Genomic DNA, 14,218 nt, shown 5'->3' with positions numbered 1-14,218 from the left:
CCAATGCAAGCAGACCAGCATATGTCATCACCTAGCTCAGGGAATCCAGGCATCGTCTCCCTGTGCCACAGGCTAAATGTAAGTCCTTGAAACGGGTCATCACTTGCTTCCTAAAGCTGCTTTGCCCTTGACAGCACGAGCAGCACTGCTGTGTCAGCCTTTCTAAGCAGCAAATCAGGGAAGTTTTAGGAGACCTCTTCAAATGCTTGAGGTTTCCACCAGCTCCCCTTCCCTCCATCCTTCACAGGCTTAGTTTTGTCTGATGTTTCCCCAGCACATCATCCACAAGCAAATGCTTCCTCCTGCTCCCTCCTCGTGTTACTACCTACCTGCCCCATCCTGCCAGCTCACACTGTAGTAGCTTTGGTCCTGCCTGAAGAAAGAAGAGAGCTCCACATAGCTTCCTCCACAGTGCCTCCACCTTACTCCCATCTTCAAGGCAGCTCTGAAAGGACTAAGACTTGACCTTTACTCTTTCCACACGAGAGGTGCAGAACAAGCTTCCACAAGAGCTCTTTTCTCTTAAACTCATCCTTCACAATGACACACAGGTACCTTTTCAGAACAAAGGTCTTAAAATAGTCCTGATTTAAGGTCTGGCTTCTGAGGGGGCAGCTTGTAAGAGGACATTGTGTGCACTTGCATTAAGCTCACCTTTCCACACAGCACAGAATGACTTGAGGCAGCATTTGCTGATCCAAGCTGACAAGGAGAATACGTGGGGACTGGTGCAGAAATAACCAGAGGTGCACCCAATCCTCTGCACAAGACACTTGGGTTAGTGTGCATGATGCACCTCCACAGCAACTTTGGAGGAAAAGAGCTGGTATCAAAATAGAGGAGGACATGTCTAACTATGTGTGTTACCAAAATCCCCACCATGAAACCAAAACCATGTAGAACTTAAGTAAAGTATGATTTGAGAAGCTGCATGCTCTGGTCTCCTCAGACACTTCTATGAGCCCAGGTAGCACATGGCTACAAATACCTTACTTTAAGGACTTACAAGCAGTATGTCTCAATACCACACTAAATGTTTCTCCTTCCAAGTCTGCTCCTCCACAAAGAGGATGTGGACAGGGTGGAGAGGGTCCAGAGAAGGGCCACAAAGATGGTCCAAGGGCTGGGCAGCAGTGAGGAAAGGCTGAGAGAGCTGGGACTGCAGCTGGAGGAGGCGCAGGGAGACCTGATCCATGTGCCAGTGTTTAAAAGCTGGCTACAAAGAAGATGGAGACTCCCTTTGTACAAGGAGTGCCATGGGAAAGATGAGGGGTGATGGGCACAAGTTATTCCTGGGGAGATTCCCACTGGACACAAGAGGGAAGTTTTTCCCAATGAGAACAAGCAGACACTGGAATAATCTCCCTGTGGAAGTGCTGATTCCCCAGTGTTGACCACTGTCAAAATGGGGCTGCACAGGGTGCTGGACATCCAGTCTGGGTCATGCCTTGCCTAGAAAGGTTGGAGCAGATGATCCTTGAGGTCCCTCCCAAGCTGATTCTATGATTCCTGAGCTGTTCCAGCTTTCCTCCTGGGGAACAGAATAGAGACCCTCAGCACAGCCACTTGATGCTCCTGCTCCACCTGCACTGTACATTGAGAACTTCAACCTCAATTAATCCAGCACAACTTCCTACCTTTCAACGTGCAGACCTCTAAGCACTTCCTATCTGAGACACAGCTCTCAGGAAGGAGTTGAAGTCAACTGACAACACAAACTTGTCCTTTCCCAGCTGCATTTCACAAATGCCTTAGAGAGAGGCCGTGGAGCCTGAGGGGTCTGCAGACCCAAGCTTTAATACTCATCCAGAAGAATCCAAATACAGAAAAAGACTTTAGAAGATAGGAATTTGGTTCCAAATGCTTTAGAGGACAATTACCTACACTCCAGCTGGGATACAGTACCTTGAAATGAATATTCTCCTCCAGCAGTCTATTCCAGAAGAATGCTCCCATCATATAAGGGCTCTAAGGACATACATGAGTGAAGTTCCTATTTAACTATAATATTTACTTTCCAAGACACACAGAAAAGACTTGGTTCTAACTTGAGAAATTCCTTGTATAAATGTGCACAGAAGGTTAATTTGGGCTCTTCAGGCCGTCACACACCTACAAAGCAGCATTAAGTGCACCACAGGGTTCTCTAAGGACCTCAAAGACAACTACCAGACACAGAAGGTCACATTTGTTTGCCATTAAGATGCATAAAAGAGCTGCCACCAAGTCAAGTAAACACTACATGACACCTGGTTGCTGTCATCTTCCAGTGTGCAGCTGATGGCGGCAGTGGGGAATGATCTGGTGAAGTGAAAGCAGCACAGGGGTGCAGTGTAAAAGCAGACTGTCGAGCCAGGGATTTTAGGCAAAGATTTAAGAAGCATCAAATAGGGAGAAAAAGCACGGAGCTGTTTTCAAACTTCAGAATGTTCCACGTAGGACACCCCCTCCTCTCCATTCCCAATTCCCAGAGCATGAGCAGCAGCTCAGTGAGGGGATCCAGTTCTGATCCAGCTCTGGGGGCAGCAGCACAAGAGGGACGTGGAGCTGTTGGAGTGAGGCCAGAGGAGGCCATGGAGCTGCTGCAAGGGTTGAAGGAGGCTTTACTTCAACATATTCTGGAGTTTAATGGGTTTTTTTTGGGGGGTAATGGAGCAAATCCATCTGTCTTCCAGAGAAAACAACATATCCCTCTTGTATGTTTTAATGGAATTGTGTAATTCCTAAGGCCAAGACTGTATTTAACTCCGAATCAATTGCTGTGACAGTCCAGCCAGCCTAAGGATACAGAGGCAACAGATCAGCCCCTTGACTCTTGAACATGGGCAGAGGGAGGGAATTTTGGAATCATAATATTAAAAGGATGCAACTTTTCACTGGAAAAGCTTTATTCGAGTCTGCTATTATACTGCAGCAGCCAGGCAGAGGTTGAGTTTTATGGGACACAAGCTTTTGATCTGCTGCTGTTTATGGCAGTTTTAGGGACAACCCATCCCCTTCTCCAAGTAACACTGAGGTTTCAGAGGAACTAAAAATAAAGTAGAAAAGAATTGTGGTCCCAAAAGTTAAGGGCATGATGGTGGATAGAGAAAAAGGCAAAAGATAACTATGGAAAAGAAATGGGAAAAGTGGGAGAACAGAAAGAACAGGGACAAAATTACAGTTGCATATATATAAAAGGCTGCATGGAGACCTTAAAACAGCCTTCCAGTATCTGAAGGGGGTCTACAGGGAGGCTGGAGAGGGACTCTTCATCAGGGAGTATAATCACAGGACAGGGGAGAATGGGTTCAAACTGAAACAAAGGAGATTCAGGTTGGATCTAAGGCAGAAGCTCTTCCCTGTGAGGGTGCTGAGGCACTGGCACAGGGTGCCCAGAGAAGCTGTGGCTGCCCCATCCCTGGCAGTGTTCAAGGCCAGGTTGGACACAGGGGCTTGGAGCAAGCTGCTCCAGTGGAAGGGGTCCCTGCCCGTGGCAGTGGGTTGGAGCTGGAGAAGCGTTAAGTTCCTTTCCAACCCAAACCAGTCTGGGATGCTATGATTCCATATAAAGGACTGACATTAAGCAGCAGCTTGGAAAGCTAAGAAGGAATTACAAGAACCTAATGCAGTGAGTGCGTGGAAATAAAGGGTTGGAAGAGGCCCACCCTGTGAAAACCTCTGTGTGAGACATTCCAAGGTCAGGGAGGTAAAAGGAATCTTTGGATTTCCAGATGACACCAAACCCAAACTGCCTGCAGCCATTCTGAGCCTCCCCCAGCTGTGTTCAGCTGCTGTGCTGAAACCTTCACTCCCAGCTTTACTCAAAGAAGCAGCAGCAGCTCAGCTTTACTAAAGCCAGCCTGGGTTTTACGCAGACACAAGCGATTCTTCAGCCATTTTGAGTGAGACAAGGACATAACACAAGAAACTGCTTCGGCAGCGAATGTATAAGGCTGAAATCAGGAGAAAACACTAAAATCGGGTAATCTAGCCATGAAAAATAAAGCAGCAAAGCCTGGGGAAGGCAAAAAGGGTCAGAACCTTCTTTGAAAGAGAAGCCACTGCAGCACAGCCAATTATTCTGTTCTACAGCAGAGCCCTGTTCATAGGCTCTCATAATACCTGCTGCATCCAGCAGGAAACATTACCTGCAGATTCAGCTGCTATTCCAAAAGGAAGCGCTCTCCACTTACCTGCATTTCCAATGGGATGCTCTCTCCTCTGGTCCTGAGCTCATGCTGCTCGCTTCCAAGATTTACTGACCTGTGTGCACACTGTGCTTCTGCTCCCAGCACTTACAATAAATTGTGTTCTCTCCATCTCCTCCACCACCTCAGACATCCACTGATGATGCAGTCACCCATCGAGCTCAGATTCCTCTGCTCAGGCTATTAAAAATCCCCTCCCAGCACTGACAAGTAGGCTGCTCACAGGCATCTCGGTGCCAGCAGAAGAGGACAGTCAGTAATGAGTATTTCCTACCCCCAGAGAAGGCAACATCTTCATTAAAACAAATGAAGTGCCCAACCCCACACGCTGCAGAGAAACACGTCTGAGCTCAGACTGACACAACACTGCCTGCCCGTGTCTGTGCAGGCAGCTTCAGAGCCTCTGCAGAGCTGAGCTCCCAACCTCCTAGCAGGAATTCACTTGTCCTGACTTCAGCATCAGCTGTTTAGGCCCTCAGGCAGAAACAGAAGCATGGAATGGTTTGGGTTGGAAGGGAGCTTAACACTTCTCCAGTCCCAACCCCTGCCACGGGCAGGGACCCCTTCCACTGGAGCAGCTTGCTCCAAGCCCCTGTGTCCAACCTGGCCTTGAGCACTGCCAGGGATGGGGCAGCCACAGCTTCTCTGGGCACCCTGTGCCAGCGCCTCAGCACCCTCACAGGGAAGAGCTTCTGCCTAAGAGCTCAGCTCAGTCTCCCCTCGGGCAGGTTCAAGCCATTCCCCTTGGCCTGGCCCTACAGGCCCTTGTCCCAAGCCCCTCTCCAGCTTTCCTGCAGCCCCTTTAGGCACTGGAGCTGCTCTAAGGTCTCCCCTTCAGGAGCCTTCTCTTCTCCAGGCTGCCCCAGCCCAGCTCTCTCAGCCTGGCTCCAGAGCAGAGCTGCTCCAGCCCTCGCAGCAGCTCCGTGGCCTCCTCTGGACTCACTCCAACAGCTCCACATCCGCTTGTGTTGGGGGTCAGTTTGCATTGGATCAGACTGATGGGAACCTTGACAATCTTCCATCAGCCCCTGCTTGGAGCTTTGCCAGAGAGACTTCACCCTCCAAGGCCCCTCTCATAGCTACACATCTATTCCAGGTTTAATTTCCCTTCCCTTTGTGTTGCACAGATCGAGAACATTAAGAAAATGAACTGGCTGTAACTCAAACCTGGATAGAGGCAAGGACAGGAAGCTGAGTAGGAAGCATTTAGAGGGATGAGCTAAACTGGCCTCTGCATTCATTACAAAAAGGCTGGAGTGGAGGTTTTTCTTACTGTAGCAATCACAGATTGCTCTCCTGGAAGCAAATCATTGCAAAACACCACTTAGCAGGATAAATGACATTCATTTGGGCAGTCACAAATGTTAACAGCACAAAGGTTTAAGTGGTCACAATTCAAGAGACAGAAGAGACCAAGTGATAGTTAAGAACATCCATTAGCAGGTTTACCTGCCCCTGCCACTGGTTCTGGCCATGTCTGAAGACAAGCAGCCACCTCCTCATCAGCACTGCTCCAGTCTTTCTTTCCCAATTCTTTCACTTCTGAGCAAATACACTTTAGATTTCAAGCAAAGCCTTAATCCTGTGTGTTGATGACACCTACACACGTCTGGATGAGAGAACACTACGAGCCTGCAAGTCTCAGAATAGCTCTGTGGCATCTCCAGGGGATACTGGCAGCAAGTCAAGTCATGGAAGCTCTGAAAAGTATGTCCCAACTCTCTGTATTAAAATGGAAGCAACTACCACTGGTGACACTGGTGTGCACCTGCACTCAGCAGGCACCTGCACTTGTGAAAGTGGCCGAGGTCAAGCAGGATCCACTTGCAGAATCCCCAGTTTGAGACATGTCCACCTCATCTCTGTGATGGGGTTAAAGGAGGAAGCTACAACCTGGAGAAAAATGCCCTAATAGAAGGCAAGCGACTTCAGAGCACGTACTGTCTTTAACTGGTTCTCATCACTATGAAGTCTCAAGGATTTTGTGTTTGGCTTTGTAAAAACACATTAAAAGTAAAACTTTGGGACATCACACAGCGTATTCCTCAGGTTCCCTTGTGCACACCACAAACTAAAACCAGTTCACCTCACACAGGGTATGCCAGGAGTCCAAGAAGTCTTTTCAAACCATAGAGTGAACTGGGAAGTATGCCCTGGAAGAGCTGGGCTGGGTCAGCCTGGAGAAGAGAAGGCTCCTGAAGGGGAGACCTTAGAGCAGCTCCAGTGCCTAAAGGGGCTGCAGGAAAGCTGGAGAGGGGCTTGGGACAAGGGCCTGTAGGGATAAGAATGAGCTTGGAGCAAGCTGCTCTAGTGAAAGTTGTCCCTGCCCGTGGGCTGGATGAGCTTTAAGATCCCTTCAACTGAAACCAGTCTAGAATTCCATGATTCAGGCAGCACTGGCTCATCACTATTTACAGCATTCCAGCAGAACGAATGTGCTCACAGGGAACAAGAAAGGAAAGTTACACCCTTGTTCTGAAAAGTCAGATTAAATAAATGGCATTATTGTGCTGCAGAGCTGAATAGGGACTTCCTTCCCAATGTGAAGATTGGGTTCTGCTTGGCAGACTCCATAGGAGGCAAGCAGAAGCAAGCAAAGGACTCAAGAACCTGGTGACACACTAAAACCAGCCCCATGGACCCAACAGGGGGAAGCTTGAGTAGCATTTTACAATCACACTGAGCTGTGTATAAATCAGAGAAGTCTCTCCACTAAAAGCCCCAATTTTGATGCTGCTTTCCATTTCCAGTTGGTTATTTTCTTAAGTTGGTATTTTCACTCGTTGACTATCAATGGGAAGCCATCTCCAGCTCAAGAGGACCTCAGCCACTTACTATGGCCATTACACTAAGTTTGATATTATCTACTTATAAATAACACAAATTTACTGAACCATTAACTACATTACTCTTCAATGAAAAGAATTTAGATCTAGTTTCATCCAATATTTCCTTCCCAGATCAGCATTTCTGGTGATGCACTGGGCTGCATCTGGGTAAGAGTTAAATACCACCGAAACACATTAAAAGGTCTCGTTTTCACAGTTATTATTACTCAAATATTTCAAAACCTATCATGTTTTGAACATAAAAAGAAAACAGCAGATATAAAGTAATTGAGTCCGTTGTTTGCTGTCCCTGGGCCCTGCAATATATTAGAGCCAGAAGGATTTGTTTTATGTTGAAGGAGAACAAAGAACCCATTTGGCTTTTCAACTTCGTGTAAGCTCAGTAAATAAATCAAGAAAACAGACCTGGAATATTCTACTTTCCTTCCCAGTCTGTGCTTTGGTGTTTGCTTCCTGAGATATTGTTCATTTAGACTACATCCATAAATTATTTATACTAATACATCAAACTTGTCATCATTGTGATTACAGCAGTTAATTTTCATACACAGCTTTTAGTCCTGTCCTACTTCATGCTTCTTAGAATGGTTTGGGTTGAAAAGCACCTTAAAGCTCACCCAGTTCCAACTGCCCTCCCAACACCTTCCACTAGAGCAGGTCGCTTGTAGCCCCTGTGTCCAACCTGGCCTTGAGCACTGCCAGGGATGGGGCAGCCACAGCTTCTCTGGGCACCCTGTGCCAGTGCCTCAGCACCCTCACAGGGAAGGGCTTCCTTATATCCACCTTAAATCTCCCCTGTTTCAGTCTGAACCCATCACCCCTTGTCCTATCACTGCAGTCCCTAATGAAGAGTCCCTCCCCAGCATCCCTATAGGCCCCCTTCAGACACTGGAAGCTGCTCTGAGGTCTCCACACAGCTTCTCTTCTCCAGGCTCAACAGCCCCAATGTTCTCAGCCTGGCTCCATACAGGAGCTGCTCCAGCCCCTGAGCATCCTCGTGGCCTCCTCTGGACTTGCTCCAAGAGCTCCATGTCCTTCTGATGTTGAGGACCCCAGAACTGCACACAGTGCTGCAAGTGGGGTCTCACCAGTGCAGAGCAGAGGGGCAGGATCACCTCCTTCAACCTGCTGCTCATGCTCCTTTGGATGCAGCCCAGCACACCAGAAGAGATGGATCAGAGCTCCCACAGCCCATCAGACACATTCACTTCTCACAGGGTAACTGCTCTCACAGGTTACAGGTGAGTTTAACAGGTTGTCCTGAAAAATCCAATGGTGTTTGCATGGAGACAGCAAAATTCCATTTATTGAGGCATGTTTCAAAGCACTGGGGGTATTTGTTTGCTTGGTTTGGTCTGTTGGTGCGGGGTTTTTAACCAGCAGTGAATACAAACAGGTATTTCCACATGTATAAACACAAGAAACGCTTTTAAACACCCAAATTAAATTACCAGGTAGATAGGAAGGGAGCTACATATTTTAGCCATCAGTGAGGTCAAGAAGAATGGCTGACAACTGTTGGCTCTAATAATTTCCAAATGCTACATCTTCTGGTCTAGATAAGGTTCCTCACCTTTATTTCTGTTAGTCCCACTTACAGCTACAGGAAAAGCCTTAGACATCAGGTTCACAGAACCTGGATCATGTGCCAACTACCATCAAACACCCCCATAGCTGGAGATATAAAACCCATTCCTTTAAATCAAGGGATAAGAAGACCCTTTTCTTCCAAGTTCACAAGTTATTTCTCACATACATACAGAGAAACACACAAAAGTACAGAAAGACACAGCTATTCTTCCTTTGAAGAACAGATCTAACTCCTTCAGAAGCTTCCACGATTAGAAAGGGATGAAAAGGCACCACTAGAACTGTCACCACAAGACATTTAACTCTTTTTCCTCCAAGCTTGATATGTATGACTACAGAAAGGGCTGTTTCAGGGATGGAGAAAGGAAGAATCCCAGACTGGTTTGGGTTGGAAGGGACCTTAAAGATCATCCAGATCCAAACCCCTGCCAAGGGCAGGGACACCTTCCACTAGACCATGTCCCTCTTGTGCTGTTGCCCCAGAGCTAGATCAGGACTATGGGGGGTCAGTCCCCCAGAGCACAGCAGAGGGGGAGAATCCCCTCCCTCGACCTGCTCCTCATGCTCCATGATCCTGCTGGGTACTGAAGTAAGACCGACTGGCCTGGAGTTCCTGGATCTTCCTTTTTCCCTTTTTAAACATGGAGGTCACATTTCCCCTTTTCCAGTCAGTGGGAACATCTCCAGACTGCCACAGCTTCTCAAATATGATGGATATTGGCTTGGCCACTTCATCTACCACTTCCCTCAGAACCCATGGATGCATCTCATCGGGTCCCATCGTCGTGTGCATCTTCAGGTTCCTTTGATGGTCTTGAACCAGATCTTCTACAGCAAAAGGTTCTTTATTCTCCCAGTCCCTGCCTTTGCCTTCTGTGACTTAGGCAATGTCATTGGAGCAACGGGCTTCAGTTTTGCTAACCTGATCCTTGTCTGCTCAGACAATACTTCCCCGTGTTCCTTCCAGGCTACCTGTCCTGTCTTCCTCTGCAGGCTTCCTTTTGGTGCTGGAGTTTGTCCAGGAGCTGCCAGTTCCTCCACACAGGCCTTTTGGCTTTCTTGCCTGACTTCCTCTTTGTCAGGACGCATCCCTCATATTCAAGCCTCCAGATATACCCAAGAATATTAAGTTCAGTGACTCGTGGCAAATGTACACAGGCCAATATAAACCCAAATATCTGAGTACAGCCACAGGGAAACCAAGACATTAGGAAATTAACAGGAAATAAGGGGATAAGATTTTAAACCACCACTAGCACAGGTAAATAGCTCTCTGGAGCTCATAAAGCCAAGAATTCCTTAAGAAGGGAGTTTTAAGTCGCACAGGGATGTGACTGTCACCAGTGTTACACCAGCCTCATGTCACCTAGGAACCACCTGCAGCTCTCCAGTTATCTAATAAGACACACCACACTGTTCAGCAGTGCATGTACCAGTATCATTACACAACAGTAAAGTTCATTAGTGGTTTCCAAACAGTTACATTTCCCAAGTTATTACATTGAGCTTATCAGTGGTTTCAATATTAAAAAGAAAATCTCAGTTCCTGATTAAAAAAAAACCCAAATGTTAAACTCATTCTAATTTTAAAATCTTATGCAATGCAGAAATGCCACCAGAAAGAGACAACAGGGACTTATTTTGCTTTCTGTACATATTAATGCCCTTCAGACTCGCTCACCAATAAAAGCTGCAGCATAAACCCACGTGATGAAAGAATATTTCTGTTGCAGTGCCCCAGCATTCAGTTCTGCCCACTCCATCTAAAATATCAATGTATTAAGAAGTAGAGGTGTTCCTATGCAAGGTAGAATTGAGAATGTCATTAAGATTTGTATATATACCATTAGTGCTGCAAGCTACCCCAACACAGGTGATGCGAACACTAACTAATGTGACCCAGAAATCAGAATTCCTTCAACTTGGGGCATTAGGTGTGATGAAAATCACTTGCTAAAACAAGATCAAAGGCAGCAAGAAGCATACTTCTCCCCCAATAGCTCTATGTAATCCCTCAGCACAGAGCTCTCTCTGCCTTTTCAGTAAAGATTAGCATATTTAAAACTGCTAAAGTCTGTATAATCTTCAATCATTGAGAAAAGTAATTCAATTAAGGTAAGCACTAGTGAAGTTGCCTTCTTTCTAGCCACCCAATGCTATATCCTTGTACTACAAGGAAAAGAATAGGAGAAAGAAAGAAAGAGAAGCTGCTTCTTCCAGCTGGACACAGATTATGTTGCAGGCTCATGATGAATCCACAGTACATGCGGCAAGTACCCAGGCTAGGCTGGGGAGGGGCATGGGGGACACAACCACTGGACTGCTATGGAGAGGCAATGACTTGCAGTAAATCCTGAAAGGAGCCCTGAGTGATGGGATGTCATTTTGGCAACACACCCCGCCACTGGGACCGATGGACCAGCATGGATGGGCAGGACCCACGGACAGAGCTGCAGCACAGAGCGCTCGAGGAGTTGGTGCAATAAATAACAGGCAAACAAGGTAACAGCCACAGGAGACAGGATTTTGGGGATGAGGGTGCAAGGGAAGAAGGAGCTTTAAGTAAACATAATCAGCATTTTAGCATAGGAAAGAGAATCTGCAGCTGGTGATGAGGAAGGATCACTGCAGTCCGCACGAACGCCTCGGTATATACAGCACTGAACTCCCACAATATGGCTGAGGATACCAGCAAAAATCAGCCACTGCAGCCTCTGTGCAATCCCCCTTTCCTGCAGGAATAAGTCACCTAGAGATGCTTCCAGATCTCCCAGGGAATGACACTCACACCACTGCATGGAAGAGCCTGCATAGTAACCAACTCCACTTAAGAATCTGCTAGCCATCACATGCATGGTTATTGAAGGAACAGCAGAGAAGGTGTGGGATTAGGCAGCTCTGGTTGCTGAGGCAGCTAAATCAACATCGGAGCCCTTCATAACGTTTCATTTGTCATTGTGAAGTCCCTGAATGGAAATGAAGCAGCAGCCTCCCCACCAGCAGCACTAGGGCATCTTTAATTAGGGCCTTCCAACAGGGCAGGCAACCCTATAGCCAAACAGGAAGCGAATGCAGCAATCCAGTGCAACAGTTGTACAAAGAGATCTTCTCCTTTCTGAAAGCTCTTATTTCTACATTTCCCTTAACCTTCCAAACAAAGAGTGCCAAAGGGAGCTGTGTGTAAGCAAAGATCACTCAAACTCCCTTTGCAGCAGCAGAGAATTAGCCCCATCATACAGAAGAACATTATGAGGGCATTTATTCTTCCAGGAGCCATTTGTAATGGGAGGTATTCACCCTCTGGACAGTAAAAAAATCGCAGAGAATGACATCATGACAGCAAGATATGAAGAAATTCGAACTAAATTCGGGGGGGGAAGCTGGTTCTCCATCAGAGACAGGAATCAGAACCTGCTCGTGCTGCAGCACCCATGGGCTGCATGGACACTGCCATCGGCATCACCACACTGAGCACGGCTCAGTCACGGAGTCATCGCCCAGGGTTTGAGACAAAGGCAGGGCTGAAGCTCACACCGCAGCTGCCAGCAGGGCCCTAACCAGCCACATTCAAATCAGCTCAAACCCATCCACAAGCCATGCTCAAGACAGCAGTTGCAGCACTACATGTATTTAGTTAGAAGCATTTTTCTCTGCTATAGCCATAAAACCCCTTCTCCCTACCCCAGATTTGATGCTATGAACAGACTTACTTCAAACCTTCCAGTATAAACACAGATGTTTAGCCAAGAGGGCAAAATAACCCAAACACAAAGACTTGGAGGAAGCAGATATCTGATGTTATGTCTGCTAGAACAGATAGACACGTGTAAACTATGAGCTGCTGAGGTTTAAGATCTGCACCAAGTGCTACAGCCTTCCATGGAGATAGCTGAAAAAGTTCATGAAATCAAAGCTCAGGAACAGAGTAAAACAAGCCAAGCATTTTGCAAATGCATTGGTAATACTTATTATTGAATACCTTCGGGATAAAATAAAACCAAGCAGCATCTTCTACACATGCCCCTTTTCCAAAACCCTCATAAAATGGCTGGCCAAACAGCACCTCACCAAGCAGATAAGGTGACGTAGCCAAGGAATATATATATATATATCTCTCCAAGATATCCAAGTTGAACTTGCACTCTCTGAATCCATAATACGAAAAGGAGCTGTTCAATTGCAAAAATAAAATGAAATCAAATAAAACCAATGAAAGGAACAACCAATAGATAGGTAAATAATTTTAATAGCAGCCTTATCACTAAGCTCATCTCTAGATGAGTACAAAAACACCAAGAGAGAAGTCATTTAGGGGAGAAGGAATAAATAGACTAGGATTTCATCATCTCCTACCACACAGAGACCAAAGGTGGCTGAGGGAGCAAATACCCCACCCTGAGACAGGCAGTATTCTGCACCTACTCATTATGTCAAAGATCGCCCGGGATCTGGGCAGGATTACACAAAGCATCTGACAAACGAGCTATTCTTTCCTCAGGAAATTCTCCAGGGTGAAAGGTTTGAAAAGCAGAACCGAAGAGAGAGGCCTTGTGTTGAGGGAGGAGGAGAAACCGCTCGGGTTTTGTTGTTCTTTCTAACTGAAAAGCCAAGATGAAGAAAACCTCATCGGCTGAAATCAGTATTTCACGCGGTGCTTTGCCAAGCCGTAACTTCACGTACGAAAAATGCTGTATTTACAAGCGAAAAAAAATGGAGCAGGAATTGCGACTCCTACCCCCCAAAATAAACCCAGAGGAGCTGATATTAAATGAATCAGCAGCTGTTTCTGGAGACGTGGCCGTGGACTTCGGGATGCTTTTACTTTAAAGCACAGCTCGATCTCTCCCTGCCACCACAGGGGCACTGACCACAGGGCAGCGCAGCCCTGCAAGGGGGTGAGGAACGCCCCACGGCAGCCCCATCACCACACGGAAAGCGACGGGGAGCGGCCGGGAGCCCCCCTTTTCCCCCATAAACGACACAGCCACCTCCTTTTCCCCTCATAAAGTGGGTTACGGCAGAGCCACCACCTCGGGAGGGTGAGAGGGGAGGGGTGTCTCCTTCAGGCGGGTGGGTCCGCCGCGGCGGTCGAAGGGGGTGGACCGGAGGTGTGCGGAGACCCGGCCCGAGCGGTGCCGGGCAGTGACTCACCGCTCTGCTCGCCCAGGAACACCAGCTTGAATTTCCGCAGCGGGTTGCCGAAGTCCCCGCCCGCCGACATGATGGAGGAGCCTCCACCGCCGCCCCGCGCTCGCTCCGCTCCCCGCGGCGGGACCCGCGAACCGCTCTCAGTCGTTTGCTTTCCGCCGCCTCACCCCGTTCCCCGGTGAAGGCTGCGGTGCAGGGCTGACGAGGGGCGCGGAGCCCCGGCGCGGTGAGCAAAGGCCGGGGGTGAACTACAACGGAGTCCGCCGCTCCCCTCAGGGCCGAGCTCCTTCCCACCGCGCCCGCGCACGCCGCGGCCCCGCCCCTCGCCAGGCACGTAGCGCTGCGTGCCACTGAGCCACGCCTACCGCAGCTCTACGGACCAATCAGAGGGAAAGGGGCGGAGCTATGGGGGAAAGGGCGGGATTTGCCGCCCGCTGCGTC

At 47.9% G+C, this 14,218-nt stretch overlaps 2 protein-coding genes across 3 annotated transcripts in view; one reads left to right on the top strand and one right to left on the bottom strand.

The window, feature by feature from the left end:
• Window positions 1-14,072, bottom strand: part of RAB6A (RAB6A, member RAS oncogene family) — a 53,814-nt gene extending 39,742 nt beyond the window's left edge. For both annotated transcript variants that reach the window (XM_061351351.1, XM_061351350.1), the window contains exon 1: window positions 13,781-14,072. In XM_061351351.1, the coding sequence (XP_061207335.1) occupies window positions 13,781-13,850 (70 nt within the window). In that variant the 5' untranslated portion in view covers window positions 13,851-14,072. The remainder of the gene's footprint in view (window positions 1-13,780) is intronic.
• Window positions 1-14,218, top strand: part of MRPL48 (mitochondrial ribosomal protein L48) — a 76,124-nt gene that overhangs the window by 47,960 nt on the left and 13,946 nt on the right. The gene's annotated exons all lie outside the window — the stretch shown is intronic.

Source organism: Neopsephotus bourkii, unplaced genomic scaffold, assembly GCF_033783945.1.
Source record: "Neopsephotus bourkii isolate Nb327-2 ecotype Australia unplaced genomic scaffold, CSIRO-AGI_Nbou_v1 NB_580, whole genome shotgun sequence".
NCBI classification, from domain to species: Eukaryota; Metazoa; Chordata; class Aves; order Psittaciformes; family Psittacidae; genus Neopsephotus; species Neopsephotus bourkii.
The sequence above is the reverse complement of the archived record's forward strand: the minus strand, read 5'-3'. Positions and strand labels throughout refer to the sequence as shown.